At 61.6% G+C, this 22580-nt stretch overlaps 3 protein-coding genes across 3 annotated transcripts; 2 read left to right on the top strand and 1 right to left on the bottom strand.

Moving 5' to 3' along the window:
- Positions 1-482: 482 nt before the first annotated feature.
- FBXW5 (F-box and WD repeat domain containing 5) lies at positions 483-13089 on the bottom strand. Its single transcript, XM_069031796.1, has 9 exons — positions 13053-13089; positions 12471-12681; positions 10028-10185; positions 9239-9413; positions 7795-7943; positions 6003-6483; positions 3312-3459; positions 2777-2989; positions 483-2320 (listed from the first exon to the last, which is right to left on the bottom strand). The coding sequence occupies exons 2-9, from the start codon at positions 12658-12660 to the stop codon at positions 2074-2076; spliced, it is 1761 nt and encodes a 586-aa protein (XP_068887897.1). The 5' UTR covers positions 12661-12681; positions 13053-13089; the 3' UTR covers positions 483-2073.
- A 523-nt stretch (positions 13090-13612) lies between these two features.
- C8G (complement C8 gamma chain) lies at positions 13613-17195 on the top strand. The gene is made up of 7 exons (XM_069031993.1): positions 13613-13793; positions 14466-14605; positions 15298-15368; positions 15681-15788; positions 16081-16182; positions 16356-16394; positions 16916-17195. Exons 1-7 carry the CDS (start codon positions 13653-13655, stop codon positions 16927-16929), a joined length of 615 nt encoding a protein of 204 aa, XP_068888094.1. The 5' UTR covers positions 13613-13652; the 3' UTR covers positions 16930-17195.
- A 2417-nt stretch (positions 17196-19612) lies between these two features.
- Positions 19613-22268, top strand: LOC138119767 (lipocalin-like). Its single transcript, XM_069031919.1, has 7 exons — positions 19613-19842; positions 20775-20914; positions 20997-21073; positions 21192-21305; positions 21512-21613; positions 21825-21850; positions 22104-22268. Exons 1-6 carry the CDS (start codon positions 19744-19746, stop codon positions 21848-21850), a joined length of 558 nt encoding a protein of 185 aa, XP_068888020.1. The 5' UTR covers positions 19613-19743; the 3' UTR covers positions 22104-22268.
- Positions 22269-22580: the final 312 nt, after the last annotated feature.

Below are 22580 nucleotides of genomic sequence, written 5' to 3'. Positions count from 1 at the left end.
CTGCTCACTGTGTGTAGAAGAGACAAACACAAGGGATGCCCATGCAGGCCTGTCCCCTCTGGGAAGCCCTCAGACCCCCTTCACACCACAGCAGCTGCTGCACCAGGAAGATGCGAGGGCAGTGAGGGGACAGTGGCAGTGCAGCTCAGGAGGCTGCTGTGGCACAGGAATGCCAAACAGCACTAGAGGGCTCTCTGCTTACCTGCTCTGCACCTGTTAGTGCTTGGAAAAACATAAATCCAGGAGGGATCCAGCCCCTGGCCTGTCCTGGAGCCTCCAGTGTTCATCCCTGGCTGCTATGGACCCTTGCTGCCCTTCAGCCATCCCCTGCCTCTCTCCTGTTGCTCACAGCTCTCCACCCAGACTCCCCAGCCCAGGGCAGGTGACCACGGGCTGGGCAGCAGCTCCTGCAGTACCCCAGCCCAGCCCTATGACAGTCCTGGCCTCAGCTCTGCCTCAGCGGAGCAGCACTCGAAAAAACAAGCTCACATTGCAGAGATGCTTTAGCAGAGTATTTATTCAATGCCAGAGTGAAGAGCAGTACAAACAACACCTCAGTGCCTCGCTCGCTGCTGCACCGAGCCACGGCTGGAGAGTTCACAGTTGGGGGAGGAGGGAGAGGCTGTTCCTTCGCTGTGTGACTAGAGCGGGATGTGGAGCTTGTGTGCACACGCACACACGAAGGAACCCCTCATTTCATGACAGAAAACCTGAGTATGGGGGTTTTGGATGAAGCTGGGGCACAGCAGGACACAGGTGCCGACCCTCCTGCTGCAAGGGCTGCTAAAGCCATCAGTGCCACCTCTGTCAGGTCTATCAGCAACCCCAGACTGGGAATGGCACAGGCCCCTGCCCTGGGGCTTCCAGGGGGGCCCCAAAATGCCTCCCCCTGCGGCTCCTTCCAAGCCCTGCTTCCAGGAGCGACAGCAGCTCCTAGGGCCCCATCTAGGCCAGGTCAAGATTAGGAGCTTAATTTTAGACTCTGACATTTGGGTACCTGCTACAGGGAGAGAAGCTCAAGGGCCAGACAGTGAACACCACTGAGTCTGTAATAACTCCAAGTGACTGTCTCCACTGCCCGCAGGGGCCTGGAGGAGCTGACCCCTTCCATGGTGGGTCAGCCCCAGGAACATGAAGCTTATTCAGCTGTCACTGCAGGCGGGAGGGCTCCGTCCCCATCACCTGCAGGTGAATGAGTACCTGCAGCACCCGTGGGTGCCTACACCTCTTCACAGAGAACATACCAAGAGAACCTAAAGTGCCATGATTGGGTAGCATGGGCAGGAGGTAAGCTGTCCTCCTGGGTACCCCAGAAAGGGACAGCAGATCCCCCACAATAAATACGTTCCCGATCCATAGCTTATTGAAGTGCTACTCAGAGGAAGACAGAGGCAAATCCAACACCATGTTACCACCAGCCCTCCCCCCTCCCAAGTTTGAAAACTGGCGATACCAATACACAGACCCTGGGGCCAGTCAGATTCCCAGCCCTGGCCCTGCTGTCCCCTTACTGCCCCCAGTCCCTGCTGCCCTCCCGGGCAGAGGTGCCATGGGGAGGAGGCACTTGACGTTCCCCCGCAGCCAGAGGAGTTGCCCGCGGAGCTTTGGGACAAACACACATTAATAAAACGCCAATATTAAGAGAGTCCTGCAGTCAGGCAGCGCAGCTGCACCGCGGCTCCTGCCAAGCGCTCTGCAGCTGGCAGCTCCCAGTGGGGCCAGCCACATCCCTGGCTCACACAGACCCACACTGGACGTGCCTCAGTGTCCCCTGAGCCCAGAGCTCGCCCACAGAGCTGTGCCCAAGTAGCAACGCTGGTGAGAAGCTGTGGGAGCCCACCCTGCAGTGACCAGCTCGGCTGCTGCCTGAAAGGCCCCCAAAAGGGCCCCAGCTCTTATGTCCTGTACGAAGCAGATGCTTCAAGGAGGAGGCGATTCCCGCTGCCAGGACCCCTCCTGGCTCAGCCATAGGATTTGTGTGCCTAGAGCTCATCTCTGTGCAGGGCTCAGGGCTCTGTGAGCACAGAAGGAGGTGCTGCAGTGAGGAAGCTGCAGGAGCAGATGTACCTGGGTTCAGCTTTTCTGGTTCATGAGCCAGGAGAAGAGCAGTTTCCTGGGCCGGGGCCTCCTGGCCTGCCGGACACGCACGGCCCGTGGAGACCGCCACACCTTGATGGTGGTATCGTCACTGGCTGTCAGCAGCAGCTCCTGCTCCACCGGGCTGAACGCCACTGAGTTCACCACGTTGTCATGCTGCAGCTTGGCCAGGCAGATGTTGTAGTGCCGGTCCCAGATGTAGCCGTGTCGATCCTCTGCCCCGCTGGGGTGGACAGACAGCGGTCAGGGTGTCCCACTGGTCTCAGCGTCAGCCCAGCAGCCCCAACACCCTGCTCTTCCCACCCCCATCCTTCTGCAGGGATGGGGGCAGAGGATACCCCAGCCCCTGTCTCCATGAGCTTCATCCTGTGCAGGCGGCTCCCTCTGGGATCCAGGGCCTCTCAGCTCACCCCACAGCACCTGGCAGCTCCAAGAAGGGCATTTACCACCTGCCACCAAACACACCACAGCCCCAAATTTACCTTTTCCTCAGGGATTTACCGCAGGACCAGGGCAGCCACCCTTTATCAGCACCTTCCAAATCAGTCCCTCTGTTCTTTCCAACCCCATTCCCTGCTCTGCTCCCAACACACAGGACTGCTCTGCTCACCTGGCCATCCCACAGCAACAGCCCCAGGCCCTCCCAGATGCAGGGTCAGGATCCTGCCCACCCCCTCACCTCGCTACAAAGTCCCTGCTGACGTCCAGGAAGATGAAGAAGCACTCCTCGTTGGGTGTGTAGGCCCGGTGCGCGCGCAGCGCTCGCTTCACCTCCTTCATGGTCTTCAGGTCGAACACGTGCAGGTCGATCTCCTCAGCGATGGGAGGCGGCTGCATCGGGTCTGAGATGACGCAGTCCTGGGGCCAGGCCCGGCTGTTCACGTACAGGTACCTTGGGGAGGGCAGGGAGGGCATTAGATGGTTTTTAAGGTACCTTCCAACCCAAACCATCCTAAGATTCTATGGATGATCTGCCTCAGGAACAGGACCCATTGGTGTGGGCAGCTCCTCCACGCTCAGAAGGAGACACCCTGTCCTGAGCTGGCTCAGGAACACATTCCTGCTGCAGCCGGGGGCGATGCTCAGCAGCAACACACTATCAGCACCTGGATCAGCAGGCACCCAATCCATCCACCACAGTCACTTCATGTCCTGGTTACCCCACAGAACCTGTGAGCAGCTCCTGCCCAGTTGCTGAAGCCCTCTGCGCTCACCGGTGGTCAGGGGAGAGGCCCATGCCGATGATGTGCCCGTGGATGTCAATGACGTGATCCAGGGAGTCAAAGAACTCATCTGAGCGCCGTTCCTCCCCCAGCACCGGCCCTGCGGTCGTCATCTGATGGGGCAGGATCCTTTTAATCCCTGTGGAACACAAAGCAGAGGGAGGCAGTTCCACAGGCTGCTGCCAGCAGCACTTGGGGAGCTCCCAGGCTTCAGGGAGGGGCTTCCCTTGATGCGGCTAAGAAAGGAGAACCAGCTTGCTGGGCAAGGTCTAGGACAGGGCTGCTAGCCTGGCCAGGCTCCTTCAGCTCTCCAGGTGGGCTTTGGGCCAGGGCCTTGCCCATGAGCAACCCCCTGGCACATCCAACCCCAGACAGGGGGTGCCTGTGGGTCCAGCCAAACCTCGCCCTAGCCCATCTCTGGAGCACATGGAAGCTGCGTTGGCTCAGGAGACATGCTAGATGTAGAAGGGTTTTTCTCCTAAATGAATCCCTGGGCTGGGCCCATTCTCTGCAGTAGCCAGCCTGGAGCAGCCCAGCAGATGCACTGGCTGTGGCAGGGTTTTCCCCTGACACTGTCAAGGGCAGGCGGGGATCTGTCCCAGAAGGCTCAAAGAACAGACATTTAAACCCAAACTGTGCTCAAGTGCTTTGTAGCTTCTGAGCTTCCTGACTAAAGGAGACAAGTGATGGGTCAAGCAGTGAGCCACCGTCCCCTTCCAGCTCTGCAGAGGTCCAAAACACAAACAGCTCCACAAATGGTCCATCCCCAATGGCTTCCTGGAGAACCCCTGTGAGCCTCAGCAGCTCCTGGGCACACACAGGCTTCATCCTCAGCAGGTCCAGGGCGAGCTGGAAGGTGGCCCAGCCCATCCCACCCCATTGCCCCTCTGCAGGAATTGCTAACACCACCCTTGATTTTAGCCCTCTCCCGCAGCCCAACAAGATGCGGGTGACACCCCACTACACCCCAAGTCCAAGGCCATTCCCAATATCTCTGCTCCTGAGCCTGGGACCTTTGGGACAGGACCAGTGTTCTTCCACCTCACTGGTGCGGCTCAGCAGCATCTTCATCCTCACTTCCACAGCACCATGCTCCCCATTCCAAACTGAGACATACATGAGTCAGCAGGACAGACTGCTCAACCTGGCAGCAGCACGAGGAACGGGAACTCAAGGATTTCAGGCTGGAGCAGCGCTGCACAGAGTGGGAGGTGAGCAGAGAGTGAGCTCCTTCAGGTCCTGGGGGCACAGAGCAGGTGCACAAAGCCAGTTCTGCACACAAACCAAGGGGCAAAGGACACTGCAGTGACTCATGGTGGGACAGGAACTGTCCAGCCCTTCAAGCAGCATCCTGTGCTGCAAGTGCTGGCCACCAGCCAGGGAGTCACAGAGTTCAAAGGCATCACACAAATCCCTCAGCCCTGGGAAGCTGCAGAGGAATTTGGGAGCTCAAAGGCTCTGCTCTGGTGTGTGGCAGGTCCCAGTCTGCGAGGTGGCCTTGGCTCAGCCCAGGGGATCCAGGTGCCGCCTCAGCTTAGCCCAGGGCAGGCCAAGACCCACCACAGCTGTCTGCAAACCCAGCCCACGGGCAGGAGCATGGAGCAGAGCTCACTCAGTCCAGGTCATGTTCCTAACTGAGGTGGGCAAAGCCTAAGTTGCTTGCAGCTCTGGAAACTGCCTTCCCCCACCTCATGGGGCTGCACTGGTGTGGGACCATGTCATAGGAAGGTCAGTAGAGCAAGGAAGCAAGGCTGTAACTGTGCAAAGCAGTGAAAGGAACTGAAACTGTCTGGCTTCACAGTAGTCTTGTCTGGGAGCAGCTCCCTCCTTCCCATGCTCCTGGTCCTTTCCACCTCTCTGCCAGCTTTAGGGTCTCTCGGGGAAACAGCCAGTCTACCTGCTCCTGCTCCCCACTCAGGAGCTCCCCGTAGGATTCCCAGTAAATTCAGCCTCTGCTAGTCCTGATGCCTTAACAGGAGTGCCCCAGGTGAGAGCAACTGACATCCTAACCCAGGACAAGGTCACCAGCAACGCCACTGCCTGGCGCACGCTGCACCCACAGTCTCTTGTACCCCACTGGTACCATGGAGGAGGCTGCAACCTGCCCAGCATCACTCACCACAGAAACACTGGCTGGGGCAGTGAATAATCCTCTGGGAGACCTCCTCACTCCCAGGTGTCTCACTAAGGCTGGAAGCTCACCTAAGGGCAGTCCCACCCCAAGCAGAGGGGAGGCAGGCAAGGGACAGGGGCACTGCACAAGTGACTCACACATCAACCCCATGCTGCTCAGGCTTACCCTGATGCCCTGTCTACCCACAAAAGAGAACAGGACCGAGGTCCCTCCACACAATCCTTCAGGGCAAGTGCTGCCCTGCCCCTGCACCCACTGCTGCTCATGCCTGGTGCTCTTAACCAGAAGCTCCTTCTTGCTCTTCTGCTCAGCCCTTGCCATGACTTTGGCCATATGTCATGCTGGCAGCAACAAAACAACCCTCAGGCAAGTGGAGGAGGTGGAACTCCCCTCAGCGCCGGGGCCTCTCAGAACCCAGAGCAAACTGCAGCTCACGCCTCACAAACAGGCAGCAGAGACCAGCTCTTTTCCCGACCCAAATCCCAAGCATAGCTGCAGCCCAGGCCCCCAGGGAGCCCCAGCTGCCCCAGGCTCAGACCCAGCCTTACCTATCTGGTGCGGGGAGTAGGTGAGGCATCCTGTGGTGAAGATCAAGTACTTTGTCTTGCTGTTGCTGTCTGTGGAGAGCAGGTTTGGCTCGGGCGGTTTAGTTCTGCTGCGCACAAACAGCTCGGCCACCTTTGTCTCCAGCTCTGTCTCGGTCATGGCAGGCCTCACGCGGCCCTCCATGATATCATCAAAGAGCTGCTGCAGCCCGTGCTCCTCCGGCACACCCCCGGCATCCAGCAATTCCTGCATGGCTGGCTCTGGAGGCGGCTTGGGCTTGGCCTCTTCTTCCTCGCTGTCACTGCCGAGATCAAAGACTGGGCAGGTGGAGGAAGCAGCCAGCTGCTCCTCGTAGTCCAGGAGCAGGTCCGGGGAATCGTACCGGCTGCAGTCGGCCACCATCACGGTCCGGATGGTGCTGGCATTCAGGTTCTGGATTTTGAACAGTCTCTTCACCACATTCACATTCTCAGACTCAATGCCCTGCGAGCAGAGGGGAGAAGTGAGCGGGAACCACCCCACGTCACTCCCACAGTTCAAACCAAGACCTGAGGCACCACAGGGACACTGGCCCCCACTGACCCCTTCACACTCTGAGTGGGGCACTGACACAAGAGCTGGCCCCAGGCTTGCCAGCTCTGCTGAGCTCCTTCCTATTCTGGATAGAGACACAGCCAGAGAAAACGTTCCTGCAGGCAGGCAGCAGTGGAGCACAGTGACTGGGCAGCCCTGCTGCCACCGTACCCTGAGGTCATCAGCTGGTGCTGCCTGGTGCTTTACAGTGCAGGGCCAGGAGCTGGACTTGATCCTTTTGAGTCCCTTCCAGCTCAGGATACTCTACATTCTATGATTGACAAGGATTTCAGGAACAGGCCTCTGGGATAAGCATGAAGTGGGATCCCTCTGGCCCACAGCAGCAGCGGCAGAGAATCCCCGTGCTCCTGGAGTGTGCTTGTACCCTCAGCAGGGGCAGCTTAGTATCTGCTCCAGACACACAGAGCAGGTCCCTCTCTGCCTCACTGTTCCCAGCCTGCAGCCGTACTCCCACACCCCTGTCATGGGCAAGGTCCTTCCTGGCCTCTCAGGGATGGAAGGGGTAATGCCTCAGTGTAGCATGGAGATATGGCTCTGGGAAGGTCTCTGGCACCAGAGGATTTTACCTGGGGTCAGCATCATGTTAAAAATCACAAAACATGGGGGGGATGTGCAGATGTGACACTGAAACAGAGGCAAAACACGGGGAACATGACTGAGCAGCCCAAGAGCCAGGGAGTGAACGAGCAGTCTGAGGCCAGCACACTCAGCTCTCCAAGTCTCACCACAGAACCAGAGACAGCACCTGGCCCAAGAAACCCCAGCAAGGCCAGGCGGGGCTGAGCTCAGCCTCCAGCTCCCAGGAACACCCTGAGCTACCAAGTGGGAGACAGGCCATTGCTGGGACACATGCCAGCCTACAGCAGTCCCAGGCCCAGCTTCAGACTACCAAGGACCTCAGCAGCCCTGCTGTTGGGCAATGCATGCTGCACAGCACTGCAGCCAACTCCTCAGCCTAATTAATGGGGCAAGAGTTAATGAGATCTGAGGGCAGAGTTAGAATACTGTAGTGAGTACCACAACACCGAGTGTGGAGAAGCCTCATGCAAGGGTTGCCTCGAGCTCAGGATCCTGAGGGCAAGTCAGAGGAGACAAACAGGGAGGACAGGAGGATTGAGCCATCCTTCCCTGCAGCTCTCCCTCCCCCAGGAGCCAGCAGGAAGCTGTGCTGCCTGTGAAGCTGGAAGAAAGGCAGCTCACCTGGAAAGCATTGTTCAGCCACAGCACCGAGCAGGAGGTTATGCGCCCAATCCGATGCAGATTGCCTGATATCAAGTTGGTTTCATTCAGCCAGCAGCCAAACACATCATACGGCTTATTCCTCACCCTGGAAAGCAGCGTGAAGTTCTCTGGAAGGGAAACATGAGTGTGAGGCAGTGGCTTCCAACAAGAGCCCTGGAGAAACCATGTGGGACAGAGGAAGTGGATCCAGGTCTCTGTAGGAGAGGCACTGAAGCAGCAGTGCCAACCTCCATCCATCTCCCAGCCACTGCTACAGAGACAGATGATTTCTCTTTTCTCCAGGGATGTGTGATGATACCTTGCACAAGGGAAACCAAAATAACAGGGCAGTGCACAGAGCCAGAGCACAGAGCAATCCAGCTTCCCACCCTTTCCCTGAGCGGGGCCCAGAGCAGGCCCTGCAGACAAGAACAAGTTAAGCACATACAGCATTTCACTCCCACCCCTGGGGCTTGGGGCCTCTCCAACCAAGGCAGCTGTGCACTCCTGATTCCTGCTGCACTCCTGACCACTGGCACTGTGGGACTGCACACAAAGATGGTGAGAGAACACAGGGGGGATAAGCCACATACACGGAGCTGCAGCAGAAGGGGAAGAGGCTCAGGTGACAACACCTCAGAAAGCCCCGTGAGACCTAAGGGTGAGACTAGGGCCATAAAGGTGATCTGAGGGCTGGATCCAGCCACTCTGCTCTGGAGATGGGCTGAGAGAGCTGGGGGTGTCCAGCCTGGAGAAGAGAAGGCTCTGGAGAGACCTTAGAGCCCCTTCCAGGGCCTAAAGGGGCTCCAAAAGAGCTGGAGAGGGACTTGGGACAAGAGCCTGGAGTGACAGAACAAGCAAGAACGGCTTCCCACTGCCAGAGGGCAGGGTTAGATGGGGTACTGGGAAGGAATCGTTCCCTGTGAGCATGGGGAGGCCCCGGCACAGGGTGCCCCGAGAAGCTGTGGCTGCCCCTGGATCCCTGGAAGTGTCCCAGGCCAGGCTGGATGAGGCTTGGAGTAACCTGGGACAGTGGAAGGTGTCCCTGCCTATGGCAGGGGTTGGAATAAGATGAGCCTTAAGGTCTCTTCCAACCCAAACCATTCTGGGTTTCTGTGGTTCTATGCCCAGCACTACATAAGCCAGAGGCAGGGGCTTCAAGATGAGTGATGTGGATAACCCTTGCCCAGACTGGCACTTAGAAGAGATGGGAGTGAGGCTAAATACACATCACACTGCCTTGAGGTGCTGCTGTGGTGACCCCAGCAGAGTTAAGGCTGTCTGTGAGGTTTCCCCTCTGGAACTGTGATTGGAACCCCTTGGCTCACGTGTCAGGACAAGCTGAGGTAAAGCCACTGCACTCCCAAAGAAGAAGGGAACCCCCTCACCCAGCACTCATATGCCCCAGGGAAGCCCCACTTACCCATGCTGATCACAGCAATCTCCCCCGAGGAGGAGTTGTGGGGCCCCACAAAGACACCAGATACCAACAGGAGGGAGTCATCGGAGTTGAACTGGGAGAACTGGGTGTAGCTCCAGTTGTACGGCCTCATGTTGGAGCTGTGCTGCAGGGAGATGTCCAGCTCATTGCTCCAGATCTGCAGAGAGATGGACAGTCAGGAAGCTGCTGAGAAGCCTGAGAGTGCTTCTGCTTTATCTGTTCTGCCAGTACTCACCAGGACATGAAAAACAAACAGTATCACAAACCCCACTTAACTGCCTCCCACTCACCATATCCATTTCCCTGACAGAAAATGGAGAGGGGCTAAATGGAGAACTGCTGCTCCATGGGCCAGAGGACAGAGTGTTCAGGCAGGGAATGGTGCTGTCACAGCTGGGTTTCCAGCATGTTCAGAGAGACTCCTCCCAGGACAACCACTCATGCAATTCATGATCCACTGCAGTGGATCGTGATCTCCCCACTCTTCATCAGACCCAGGGCACAACAGGGCACTGATCCGTACCTAGAAAGCAAAGCACCTCGGCCACCTCCACACACACACAGGCTGGAGCTGGAATCCACAGCCCTCAAGGCTACATTTGCAAGAGTCATTAGTTCTATGGCTTAGAAAACAGCTCAGCACCCGCAGGAACCAGCCCCAGTCCAAGGACATCCGGTCAAACCTCTCCACAAACTTCCAAAGGCTGCTCTCAGGGCTAAACCCCACTGGACCAAGGCTGCAAGGGCTGGGCAGGGCACCTACCACTTTACCTTGACCGTGCAGTCTTTGGAGCACGATGCAAACAGGCAGCCAGAGTGGGAGAAGCTGAGGTGCAAAACTTGGTCATTGTGCTCCTTCAGGGCCTGCACCTCCACACAAGGGATGGTGTCGTAGAGCCTCTGGAACTCATCATACCAGGAGACAGCACCTGCAGCACAGAGCAGGGACAGGGGACAGGAGTGTCAGTGGAGGGGAGCAGAGCTGGGCTAAACATGGCATCAGGCTTCAATAAACCAGCCCTGGCTCCTGCAAGCAAGGCCAGGAGCTCTGCTGGGGCACCAGCCCAGGGCTGCAGCTCAGCTACCAGCCCTCAGCACTTTCCTCAGTAGCTTCCCTACTCCCACACACAAAAACCCCTTTCTTCCACACCACACCTCTGCTTCCCAAACCAGCACAGCCCCTGCTGGAACAGCCCGGGCAGAGGTGCTGCTGTCAGACCAAAACCTGGCTCAGGACAAAACAGTCCTGAGAAGGAACACGTGCTCCAGCACAACCAAACCAACCAGGTGTGACAAGAGGGAAGCTTCTCCTCACCATACCCAGCTCTGCACTGATTATCTCTGTCTTGTCTAACACAGAATTAAGATGGTTCCAGAAAGGGTCTGGGACCAGGAAAAACCCATCTCTGTGAGGTAAGAGACTTGAAAAAAATGAGAGAGAAGAACAGAAGCTGGACACAGTGTGCTGAGCACAGCCTGGGGCACACTCACCAGAGATGGAATAAGATCTTTAATGAAGGGCCCAGCCAGGCAGCCTACAGACTTGTTGTAGCAGCAAATCCCAAAGAAGCAAAGAGGATTAGACATGTATATGGATAAGGGCCAACTTTCCTGGTGACACTGAACAGGACTGAAGGATTTTTTGGAACACGCTGCAGCCCAGGAGGCACCTACTCCTGCAGGCAGAGGCCAGCACATCCCACTGCTGCTCGAGGCTGGGTGCTTCAGCCCCCTCAGAACCTCCTGCTCCCGGCCCATCCGGCTGGGAAACAGCCTGGGTAGGCCCCATTTGGCCAAGCAAACCCAACACTTCCTCTCACAGACCAGGTGGATACCACTCCTCCAACCATGGGGCTGCCCAGGGCAGGCAGGCTGGCAGGGGTATTCCCCAAACTCACCCTCCAGCCCCTTCCCACGCCTGCCAGCTGTCCCTGTCCTACTGCCTTCTCCTGGGTGCCCACAGCTCCAGCAGCCAGGGAGGTGCCTGAATATGTTACTGAGCTACACTGACTGCTTGATCCTAATTAGTGCTCAGGAACAGGGCTGGCAGCTGACTAAGCAGCTCCAGAAGGCTGGGAGGGAATGAGCCTTTTAGATAAACCCTAAAGAGAACGTCCCCAGCCCCATGGAGCTCCCAGGGTCTGCAAGAGCAAAGTCACCCAGCCTGGAAGAACCCCATCCATATCCCATCTCCTCCCAGAGCCCCTCTGCACTGGTGTTCCTGCTGCAAGGAGATCAGCTTCCACTGCCTGATCCTTAGCACTTCTTCCTTGGCATTTCCTCCTGCCCTTCTACAGCCACTGCAATTCACAATACAGGATCCAGTTCCCTCAGCCACAGCTGGGAGCCCCCAGCACAGCCCTCCCAAGCCCTGCAACACCCTGGGAACGGGCTGCTCGGAGAGAAACCCCCCTCAGCAGCAAGGGCTCCTGCTGCCATGTCCCCAGGGCCTGTCCCAGCTGGTGTGACAGAGCTGGGCCATCTCTCCAGACTGCACCAAACTGCTTCCAGCACTGGATGCTCAGCAGGGAGCAGAGCTGTGACCACACGACTGCCACCCCCAAGCCCTCTGACAGCTTGGCTAGGGACAGCCCTGCCAGGCTCAGTCAGCTCCTGATGTGAGCCCACATCAAATCCAACCTGCCCTGGTGCTGTGGGGCAGCTGCTGACTCAGCACATGCCCCAAGTGCTGTCACAGGGCCACACGTGCCCCAGACAGGCACAGGTGACTCTGCACAGCCCGGGCCCTGGGAGCAGCCCACGGCGCTTGCAGCAGTGCCTGCTCCAGCTGGAGAAGGGGCAGAGCTGCAGCACAGGGGCTGCCAAGTCCCGGGCAGGCCAAGCCAGCAGTGACTGCACAGATCCCAAGCAGGCTGGGATGCAGCCGTGTGTGGCAACTCACTGCGACTCCCAGATCTCCCTGGACAGCAGCTACAGAGAGCACCTGCCTAGGCAGCTCAGGAACCTCCTTTCTGTGAAAAGAAGGGAAAGGCAAACCACTTTCAGCCCTTTGAGCCCCGTTTCTCAAGGGCCTGGGCAGTCCCAGACCCCTGTCCGTGCACATCTCAGCCCATGACACCGTGGCACAGCTGAGGCCACGCGGTTCAGGGGTTCCACCGCCCCGACAGCGGCGGGCAGAGCGGGGGAACGGCGTGTGTGTGCCGGGCTCACGGCAGGTGCCGCCCCGGGGTCAGCCCCGCGCACCGGAGCGCACCTGGGTGCCGCGGCACATCCCGGGACACGCGGTAGTAGCGATAGAAAAGCTCCTTCCACAGGAATTCGTCGCGGGCCACGGCGCGCCACTGCTGGCAGACGAGCCCCACCGAGAGCACGTCGGCGTGGTCCAGGTACAGAAAGATCTCGAACAGGACGGTGTCTGGGAGCCGAGGGCAGCCCGCGTCCATCGTGTCATTCTGCCGCCGCGCCTGCAACCGAGCGGGGTGCTGCGGTCAGGCCCGGACCGGGGACCCGCCGAGGGCCCGCAGCCCCCCGGGCCCTGCCCGCTGCTCCCCCGTGCCGTGCCCGGTGCCCTGGTGCCCCCCGTGTCGTGCCCAGTTTCCCCGGCCTCCCCCCGTGGCCGGTGTCCCCCCGTGCCGTGCCCGTGTCCCCGCTGTCCCCCCGTGGCCGGTGTCCCCCCGTGCCGTGCCCGTGTCCCCGCTGTCCCCCCGTGCCGTGCCCGTGTCCCCGCTGTCCCCCCGTGGCCGGTGTCCCCCCGTGCCGTGCCCGTGTCCCCGCTGTCCCCCCCGTGGCCGGTGTCCCCCCGTGCCGTGCCCGTGTCCCCGCTGTCCCCCCGCACCTCGGCGGCTCCGCTCCCCCGCCCCTCCCCGCCACTTCCGGCCGGCGCTCGCGGCGCTCCCGCTCCGGCCAATCACGGCGCGCGTCCCGCCGCAGCCCCGATGGCTCGAGCACAGAGCTCCCCGCAAGCGTGCCAGGCGCAGCGAGTCGAGCGCGGCACGACCGCTCACGGGCGCCCCTGCAGCAGCGGCACTGGCCCGCCGCGCCCCGCCCCGCCCCGCCCGGCCCGTCCCGTCCCGCCCCGCCCCGCCCGCCCCGCCCCGCCCGTCCCGACCACGCCCCTCTCGTGCCACGCCCCCGCAGACCACGCCCCCACAGGCACGCCCAGCCGCCACGGCCACGCCTCCGTTAGACCACGCCCCGTCCCGAACAGGCACCGCCCACTCGGGACCCCCGGGACCCCCACTCGGGACCCCCGGGACCCCCGCCCGGGTCTGTGCCCAGACCCCCCCGCCCCGGCCCCTCTTCAACCCCCGGCCCTGTCCGGGCCCGTTCACTGAGCCCCAGCCCGGTCCGGCCCCGCGCTGACCCCGGCGCTGACCCCGGCCGTGCCCGCCTGGCCCCGCCGCTTCCCGGCAGCGCCAGCCTCGCAGAGCGGCACATGGCGGCCCTGCGCACCCTCCTGCTCCTCGGGCTGCTCCTCACGGCGCGGGGGCAGAGGGCGGCGCAGAGACGGCGGCCGCCCCGTCCCCAGAGTCCGCTGGAGAAGGTGGCGGCTCAGGAGGGGCTCAGCCTCCAGCAGGTGAGGGCGTGGGGAGGGGGTCTGTGGGCATCCGCTGACCCCGCACTTGGGTGGGCTGCAGGGAGCCGCGGTGGCTCCTGTCCCGCGTCCCCCTCCAGGGCTGACCCCCTCGTCCTCCCCAGACTCAGCCCCCCAGCCCATCCACAGCCCAAGCCCCTCGGTGCCCCTCGCACACCGCCGGGACTGCCAGAGCCCAGCTCAGCCCCAGCACTGCCCGCAGAGCTGCCCACAGGGCAGGTGCAAGGGCCGGAGCCTCACAGGGACCCCTATCCTCACCCACCTGGGGCTGCTGCAGGGCCCGTGCAGCCGCCCTCACTCTTGGGTTGAGCTCGGGGCTCTGCTGGTGGGGCCGAGCTGGGGCTGCGGCATCAAGTGATGCCCAGCATACAACCAGTGTGGCACTGGGGTGCCCACAGTGCTGTGGGCAGTGTGAGCAATGGGCAGGTGCCTTAGACACCTCGTACACACCCCCAGCCTGTCCCCGTGTCAGGCTCCTTCTGCCCTGCCAGCCCACCTGCCAGCCCCTGGAGGGCAGTTGTGCCCTGTGGGCATCCCAAGGGACAGGCTGTGGGCAGAGGTGTCAAGTGAGGGGAAGGAGGGTGCTCAGGGTAGTTGAGTGGTGACACCCCAGGCTGGTGGCCCTGTAGATGGTGCCACCCCTGTGCCATGCAGCTCTCAGGGAAGTGGTTCCTGGTCGGCATGGCCTCCCGCTGCAGCTACCTGGCAGAGCACAGCCACCAGCTGGAGGCCACGATGGTGATGGTGACCGTCCTGGATGGGCAGAGCCTGGCCATCAGCACCTTCAGGAAGCTGTGAGTGATGCTGGGCACAGGGGCTGCGGGCAGGAACAGGGATGCTGCAGGCAGGTCAGAACAGGACTGGTGCTCTGGGATGGGGACAGGGGGTGCTGGTTGGGATGGGAACTCTGAAAGCAGGTCAGAGCAGTTCCAGTGCCCTGGCCACAGGCTCCAAGGACAGAACTTCCCCAGAGCCAAGTGTGGGTGGGATACCCTCCAGGGAGTTCCGTAGTAGAAGCCCTGGCCATGATGGGCTCCCTGCCACCCACACAGCCACTAGCCCAGGCTGGGCTCAGGGTGCCCAGGCTGGTCAGTGTGGGGACAGCCAGGCTGGCCAAACTGAGGCATGTGGTTGCTCCGTGGCTGCCCAGCCCGGGACTGGCTCTTGGGACTATCCCAGAGGCAGCATGTCTGAGGATGGGGACCTTCAGCACATCTGTGAGCACTTTCCCCAGCCTGGTGAGCCCTGAGGTTCTGACTAGGCTCAGCCCTGCAGGGAGGTGGCAGGAACTCCTTGGGCTCAGCAGGTTTTGGGCTCAGCATCTCTCACAGTGTCTGTCTCCCCAGTGTTCCGGGACATCTTTCCCTGGGGAGAAAACAAAGTCCCAAGGAAACGCAGCGTGTGTGCCCTGGCAGTCAGAGCGGGCAGGGACCCAGGAAGATCCTCCCCACAGCCTGTGCTGACATCTCCTCCTCTCCCCATGCAGGGACAGGATGTGCTGGGAAATCAGGCAGCACTACCTTCCCGCCCAGGCCCCCGGACGCTTCCTGCTGAAGGGTGAGGGAGACTGGTCTGGGGTGGCAGGAGGCTGCTGGAGCCCCCCAGTCCTGCTCTCGGCAGGGTTTTGGTACCCATGTCCCTCTTCCCAGTGCCCTCCCAGTATTTTGTGTCTTGGGTCTCTAAGCTCCAGATGCCATCACAGGTGACACCATGGGCTGGTGCCTGTTGGGCTGCCCCACTCTGGCCCTAATTTTCACCCCTTGTACACCCAGCTTGTGGGGAAATGATGCCCCTGGTTAGCCCCTGGATGATGCTGGGGCTAACCAGGATTAACCGGGACTAACTGGGCTATCCTCTTGTCCTTGGCAGGCCATAGGAAAAGCAGCAAGGTGGATGTGGTGGTGGGTGAGGCCGACCCCAGCAGCTTCATGATCCTCTATTACCAGAAGGGTCGCAGCATCTCTGTTAAGCTCTATGGTTCGTCAGGGCTCAGGGCCTCATGGCAGGTGCGGGACAGGGGTGGGAAACCTGTGCTGGACTCAGGGGATGCCAGCTAAAGCCTTGGAGGACCCAACATGGCAATGGGGGTCACTCCCCAGCTGGAGAATTGTCCCCAGATGCTGTGGGGGACCTGGTAAGGGGGGAACTGGGAACCCACTTCTCTGGGCTGAAAGCCCCCTGGGCCCTGAGCCTTGTGCAGGGACATGGGGGGCTTCGGGACAGGGTCAGGTAGGGCCTGAGGCCGTTGATGGTGTCTCCCCGTGTGCAGGACGGACCAGCCTGGTCAGTGACGCCGTCGTGGACAAGTTTGAGCAGCGCGTCAGGGCTGTGGGTCTGAGTGAGGATGTGACCTACTACTTCCCCACCTACGGTGGGTGGCACATGGTCCTCAGGGAGACCCGTGTGGGGTCTGTGCCCATCCTCCGGCCACCCCAGGGACAAAGATGCAAGGATGGGGCTGTGCCCTGCAATGTCCTGGGGGAGCAGGGGCTGGAGGGTGCCAGGTCCCAGATAAGGTGACCCCCCGGCCTCTGTCTCTTGCAGGGTTTTGTGACTCTGCAGATGAGTTTCACGTCCTTGATGGTGAGTTGGGGATGCCGAGTGATGCGCTGGGTGCCCCCATGTGCCAGGCTTGGTCCCACACTGGGCACCAGTGGGGTGTCCCTGTCCTGGCTGTGGGCTGGACACACTGGGCCAGATCCACACTGTACCGTGGCTGTGTGGTCCTGCCCCAGGAGTGTGGGAGGGCTGGTCTTGGCACAGGAGAGGCCATGCCAGACCATTCCCCAGAACAGAGTTTGTGCCCTTGTGTGGCAAACTCACTCAGGATGGGCATCACGTACATCCTGGCAAAGCAAGCCCCATTCACCCCCCCCCCACCACGGGTCAGACTGGGCTTGATGGGTCTATATTGGTGTCTCCTGGGGTGAGGGCTGGTCTGGGATGAGATGTCCTGGCACAGGGGCACACTGGGGCGAGGGGTGGGGTCCCTGGGGACAGCTCCATCACTTGTCGTTGGTGCTTGGGGAGGCAGAGGTAGGTCTCCAGCCCTGGTGCTGGGCTTGAACACCCCCCCAGCCCCTCAGCACTTCTCTTCCTTCCAGAAACGAAGCTGTAGGTGCAGACGGAGTTGCCACGGGGTCCCAGACCTCAGCCCTCACCTCAGCCAGCTGCCCATGGCCACACAGGTCTGAGCCACACTTTCATCAGCTCCCACTGCTGCTCTACAGCTTGGAGTCAGCCCTGGGGCTCCTCAGCCCCTCCAGCTGTGCTGGCAGCTGCGTCTGTCCTTGTCCTGTGCCCCCCAGCTTGTGTCCCCCCTCTGCTCTGTGCCCCACTTTCCTGCAGCAGCCAGCAGCACCCCAATAAACGCCTCAGAGAAGAGCCTGTGTACAGGCCAGTCACCTCCTGGTGTGCCCCAGCCAGGCCAGCACTGCCTCCACCATGGGCTGCCAGTGCCTTGGACATGTGCTCCTGGCTGGGGTGTGCCGAGGGTGTGCTGGGGGGCTGTGCAGCCCCCTTCCATGCAGACCCCCGCCATCTTCTCCCTGAGACCTCCCCAGACATAGGACAGTGGGGCAGGAATTGTGGTGGTTCCCGTGATGTGGTGCTTGTGGTCCAGCTGGCAGGGGGCAAGGGAGGGCCGGGCCCTGAGGGGAACAGCACCATGCCTGGGGCCACAGGGGGCATGGACTTAGGGGCACTGGGGAGAGCACAGCATCTCCCTTTTCCCCCAACAATCTGGGAGATCCCTCAGGGACCCCAGGGGAGGGAATCTCAGTCCCACAGTCCTGCTGCCCATCCCCAGGGCCTGCAGGGCTGTGACACACCCCGTTCCCCTGCCCCAGCCCTGCAGAGCTGGTTCCCCGAGAGGCTGCTGGACCCCTGCCCGCACAGCCAGCACCTCTCAGAGAGACAGGCAGGCCCTGGGGGGGCTGCAGGGTCTGCGGGGTCTTGAACTAGGGGAGAGCCCCAGGGTTAATGCTGCAGCCCCTCATCAGACCCCCCCTCCCTGTATGTGGAGCCTGGCCAAGGCTGTCCTGCCACGCATTCCAGGCGAGCGGTGCCCACTGCCACTGGCTTCAGGAGGGGACAGGGAGCAGCCCCGCAGCAGGCAGGTGGGGGCCCGGTCCCCCCGCAGCAGGCAGGTGGGGGCCCAGTCCCCCCGCAGCCCTCTGCCCCCAGCACCAGCATTTTGCAATCCTAGTGGGAACTGGTCACACATGTTGTTTATCAGGGAATTATGTAAGGGAAGCCACGTGCTGTGCCCGGAGCCAGCCCCTGTTCCCACCGCCCACGTGCAGGGCAGCCGTGTCCAGCCTGGCCTCCCCCCAAGCCTGCCAGAGCTGGGCTGAGTGGATCCAGCTCACTTCACCTGCACCCCGAAGTGGCTGCACTGGGCAGGGGGATAGGGGGGCAAGGGGAGATCCCCCGGGCGCTGGGCTGGCCCCCAAGGATTCCCCACACCCCTCATCCCAGCTCAGCCCATCTGTCACTGGGGCTAAACCATCTCTGGGTGCAAACAAACACCCGGGTTATGCCCAAGGGTCTGTGTCCAGCTGCCACGGGGACCCACAGCCCAGATACCCCATCCTGCCCCCAGCCTTGCTCAAGCACTCCCATGCTCCTGAGCTTGCACCAGCTTTGCCACCTCCAGGTCCTTGGGCTGGCTCCCAGCTTTGCCTCCTCCAGGAGAGCCGGGCACCACCCAGGTATCCATCGGGCACCCCCTCCTGGCACCTGGGCAGGGAGCTGGGAGTACCTGGCAGCAGGGGGGACTTTGTGTTCCTGCCGCAGTGCCAGGTGACAGTGACACCCCCGGGTGTCACTGCCTCTGTGCCCGATGGCGAGAGTTCCCCTGGCACCCTGACGGTGAGCTCCGGGGGAGACTGAGCCCCAGCACAGCGTGCGGGGCCCCAGCCAGGTTCTCGTGATGTCCAGTCCTGCCTGGCTCAGCTTTTGTTTTGTTTTCATAAATCCTCGGGGCCGGGCAGGCGCGGGGTGCGCGGGGCAGGGCGGCCTCGCAGCGGGGCGTGGGGAAGGGAATGTGCAGGGGGGGCTGCCAGGGGAAAACCAGCTGTTGTGAAAACATGCTCCTTACGTAAAGCACCCGGGCAGAGCTGCGCCGCGGGGCCGGGGCTCTGCCCGGCATGGCCAGCCCTGCCCAAACCCTGCCAGACCCATGGGCGTTGCAGCTGGCACCCAGCCCCTGCAGGGGGGTCCCCGGATTGTCTGCTGGTGACCCCAAACCAAGGGGGAGAGCGTCTCCAGCCCCTCCTGGCAAAGTGTGCAGGGTGCTGGGGCGGGTGGGGTGTGAAGCTCTGGGATCCATCTGGCTGCGGGCTGGTCCCCAGGGAGCTGAACATGGGGCTCCCCGGCTCACCAGCGGGACGCCCCGGAGCTGCCCCGCAGTGGGACACCCCGAGGGTGCTGGGGCCAGCAGAGAGGCTTCCTTGGGTGATGCAGGGACTTGAGTCAAGGCCAAGCAGGGGGTCCCGCAGGAGCACACGCAGGTGTCAAGTCCCATGTGTTGGGTTGGGACCTGGCAGGCACTGGACATTCCCTCCATCTCACCGGAGCACTCTGGGTCCGAGTGGGGCCACCGTGCGTGGCTGGGGCAGCTCTGGGCCCCGCTCCCCGGCCCGGCCCGGCAGCGCTGGGGGCAGGGCGGCCGCTGGCTGTTTTCACTGCAGAGCAGTTTGGCACCCTAGAGCAAATACGTCGTATCAACAGGAGGGAAGCGTAGGATCCCCTGCTTGCCCTTTGGCTTCAGCGCTCTGCCCTGCTCCAGCTTGCATAACGGCACGGGGGGAGGCAGGGCTGGCTCCCCGGGGGCCCCCGCAACGCCTGTCCATAAATAGGGGCTCAACAAACTCTCCAGCACTGCTGCGCTCTGCCTCCAGCTCTCAGCTCGGCTCAGCTCGGCTCGGCCATGCAGGCCACACTGCTCGGCATCCTGGGGCTGGCCCTGCTCGGGACACTGCACGCCCAGGACAGCATTCCTGTCCAAGCTGACTTCCAGCAGGACAAGGTGATCCAGGCCAACCGGCATCACCTCTGTGGAGGTTTGGGGTGTTTTGGGGGATTATTGCCCTGAAGATGTGGGGAGGGGGTGGTAGATGGGGGGACAGGCTCGCACTGGTGCACATGCAGCCCCCTATCCTGGGGACATCCCAGCACCTGGGTTTGGTGGCTCTGGAGGGGATCCAGCATGCAGCCTCCAGCGTGTGGACAGGACCCTGGGTTAGGCATGGGTCTAAGCTGCTGCTGTGCTGTGGAGTGGGTGTGGATGCACAGGGATCTTACAGGGGAGAGTGAGAAAAACAGTCTCAGGCTGACAGCACAGAGATAGGCCATGAGAACCCCGCCCCGACAAAGACCCCAGCCCAGGGCCACAAAAAACCAAGGGCTGCTGTGCTGGGGTGTCCCCTACACCCCTCTGCCCCTGGAAAGGTCCTGGGGGACACAGCCACCCCAGGGAGGTGATGGGGATGGAGGGAGGACAGGGGTCTGGGATGTGCTGCAAGGGTGGTCCCGGCACAGCTGCTCTCCAAGGCCGGCAGTTCCCCTGAGGGGCATCACACTGCTGGCTCCATACAGCGGACTGGAATGAGCCATGCTGGATCCAGTGTCCTGACCCCTCCTCAGACCCCCAGATGGATGGAAATGGCATCTCAGAGCCAGGCAGTCCTGTCACACTCCCTGGGCTTGGGGTGAAGAGGAAGGAAACATGCAAGGGCAGTGAAGGGCATGTCATGAAACAGGCATTGATTTCCTTGTTCCTGGTTTTGTGGTTGCCAAGAGCTGGAGCAGCTCCCTGGGAAACGAGGACCCTGGGACACTGTCCTGCTGTGGGGAATGGGCTGCCAGGGGAGAGCGACATGGCCTGGGCTGGGGCTGGTGGGGGCTGAGGGGTGAGACAGGGTCTGTGCCCAGCTGGGGCTGAGTGGAGGTTGTGTGCAGCTCACAGGGAGATGGTACAGCATCGGCCTGGCCTCCAACTCCAACTGGTTCAAGGAGAAGAGGCACCTGATGAAGATGTGCACCACCATCATCTCCACCACCGCAGATGGGAACCTGGAAGTTACCTCCACCTACCCCAAGTATGGGGAATGGGGAGGGGGTGAGCAGGGAGGGGGTGCTGGGGGTGGGCACTGGTGCATCCCCCTCTGCTGTGCTCCCCAGGGGTGACCAGTGCGTGACGAGGAACAGTCTTTACATCAAGACAGAGCAGCCAGGGCGGTTCAGCTACACCAGCCCACGTGAGTGCCCAGCTCCCATGGGGCAGCCCCGGACACGCTCACAGCCCTGATGTCCCTGCTCCTGCCTTGGGGCTGATTTGGAGCTCAGGGCTGAGCTGTGCCCCCATGTCCCCCACAGGCTGGGGCAGCAAGCACAACATCCATGTGGTGGAGACCAACTATGACGAGTACGCCTTGGTGGCCACCCAGATCTCCAAGGGCACCAGTTCCTCCACCATGGTGCTGCTCTACAGTACGTCTGCCCCAGGACCCCCATGCTGTCCACCCCCCGGGATGTCTGTCTTTCCCATGGGAGAAGGGCAGGTTTAGGGTCATTTCCCAAGCTGGGGTGACCCACGGGGGGGATGATGGCTGGGCTGGGACCCCCTTGCTGGGCTGCCTGTGCCCCTGTGCTGGTGGGCACAGGGGGGCTGCCTCTCACCCTGCTCTTGGCTGCAGGCCGGACAAAGGAGCTGAGTCCTGAGCGCCTGGAGATGTTCACCCAGTTCTCCAGGGAGCAGGGCCTGACAGACGACGAGATCCTCATCCTGCCCCAGACGGGTGAGGCCGGGAGCACGGGGAGGGTGTCGGGGAGTAGGGGGCAGGATACCCCAGGGGGACTGAGAGGGAGGAGACCCTCCTGGCTTGTCCCTCCCTCTCTGTGGGGCCAGTGTGGGGCGAGCCATGGGGTGCCCCCATTCAGGATCCCTCAGGGGGGCTGAGGTCCCACAGCCCCCAGAGGAGCTGATCTCCCTGTTTCTTCTTCCTACAGACAAATGCATGGCAGATGCTGCTTAGGTGAGTCCTGCCTTCGCTGGGGCTCAGACCAGCCCTGCGGGAGGGTATGGGGGTGTTTAAAGCTGCTTCATCCCACAGAGCCCCCAGCCCTTCCACAACCTTTCCCCAGGTCACTCCTCACACCTACTGGGGATCCTCCACCCAGCCCTGTGGGGTGCCCACCCACCCAGTGTGGGGCTGGCCAAGCCCATGTCCCCCTGTGTGTCACCTGGTCTCCCACAGCTCAGCCATGCTCACCCCCGATCTTTTCCAGGCGGACCCACCAGCTGCTGCCAGCCAGAGCCCCAACAGCACCAAGCTGGTGACCACCCTGCCCCATCCAACCCCCAGTGCCCCCCCAGCACCGCAGCAGCCTTCGCTCCCTGGCTTCACGACCCACACCTGTATCCCTGTCCCAATTAAAGCCCATAAAAAACCAGACCTTGCCTGCTGGATTGTTGTGGAGCAGCCCCAACGAAGTGATGGGGAGGGGGAAGCATGGCCAAGTAGGGATGGGACTGGGGTTGGGGATCAGGGCTGACCCCAGCTCCTGGCTGTGGAGCTGCTGGGCTGAGACCCCATGTCCACTCACAGCCCTGCCCCATGGTGCTGCCTGGCCACTGAACCTGCCCTGTCCCAGAAAAAGGGGTCCCCGAGGCTAGGACCCACTGGGGCATCTGCTCCCCCTCTGTCCTGTGGGCACCCTGGGCTCCCCCAGCCTCCCTGCCTTGGTTTCCCTGCTGGAGAGCAG

The sequence above is a fragment of the Aphelocoma coerulescens genome, chromosome 17 (assembly GCF_041296385.1).
Source record: "Aphelocoma coerulescens isolate FSJ_1873_10779 chromosome 17, UR_Acoe_1.0, whole genome shotgun sequence".
NCBI lineage: Eukaryota > Metazoa > Chordata > Aves > Passeriformes > Corvidae > Aphelocoma > Aphelocoma coerulescens.
This window is presented reverse-complemented; position numbering and strand designations above follow the sequence as displayed.

Bases quoted from the DNA above. Each gene is read 5' to 3' on its own strand.
- FBXW5 (XM_069031796.1), bottom strand. From the start codon at position 12,660: ATGGACGCGGGCTGCCCTCGGCTCCCAGACACCGTCCTGTTCGAGATC. The intron at 7,944-9,238 runs GTAAGTGGGGCT...TTTCCCTTCCAG, and splicing joins GATTGCTGTGATCAGCATGG to AGAACTTCACGCTGCTTTCC. The intron at 2,990-3,311 runs GTGAGCGCAGAG...GCCCTCCCCAAG, and splicing joins GGCCTCTCCCCTGACCACCG to GTACCTGTACGTGAACAGCC.
- C8G (XM_069031993.1), top strand. From the start codon at position 13,653: ATGGCGGCCCTGCGCACCCTCCTGCTCCTCGGGCTGCTCCTCACGGCG. The intron at 14,606-15,297 runs GTGAGTGATGCT...CTCCCCATGCAG, and splicing joins ATCAGCACCTTCAGGAAGCT to GGACAGGATGTGCTGGGAAA. The intron at 15,789-16,080 runs GTTCGTCAGGGC...CCCCGTGTGCAG, and splicing joins CATCTCTGTTAAGCTCTATG to GACGGACCAGCCTGGTCAGT.
- LOC138119767 (XM_069031919.1), top strand. From the start codon at position 19,744: ATGCAGGCCACACTGCTCGGCATCCTGGGGCTGGCCCTGCTCGGGACA. The intron at 19,843-20,774 runs GTGATCCAGGCC...GGTTGTGTGCAG, and splicing joins CTGACTTCCAGCAGGACAAG to CTCACAGGGAGATGGTACAG. The intron at 21,306-21,511 runs GTACGTCTGCCC...TCTTGGCTGCAG, and splicing joins CACCATGGTGCTGCTCTACA to GCCGGACAAAGGAGCTGAGT.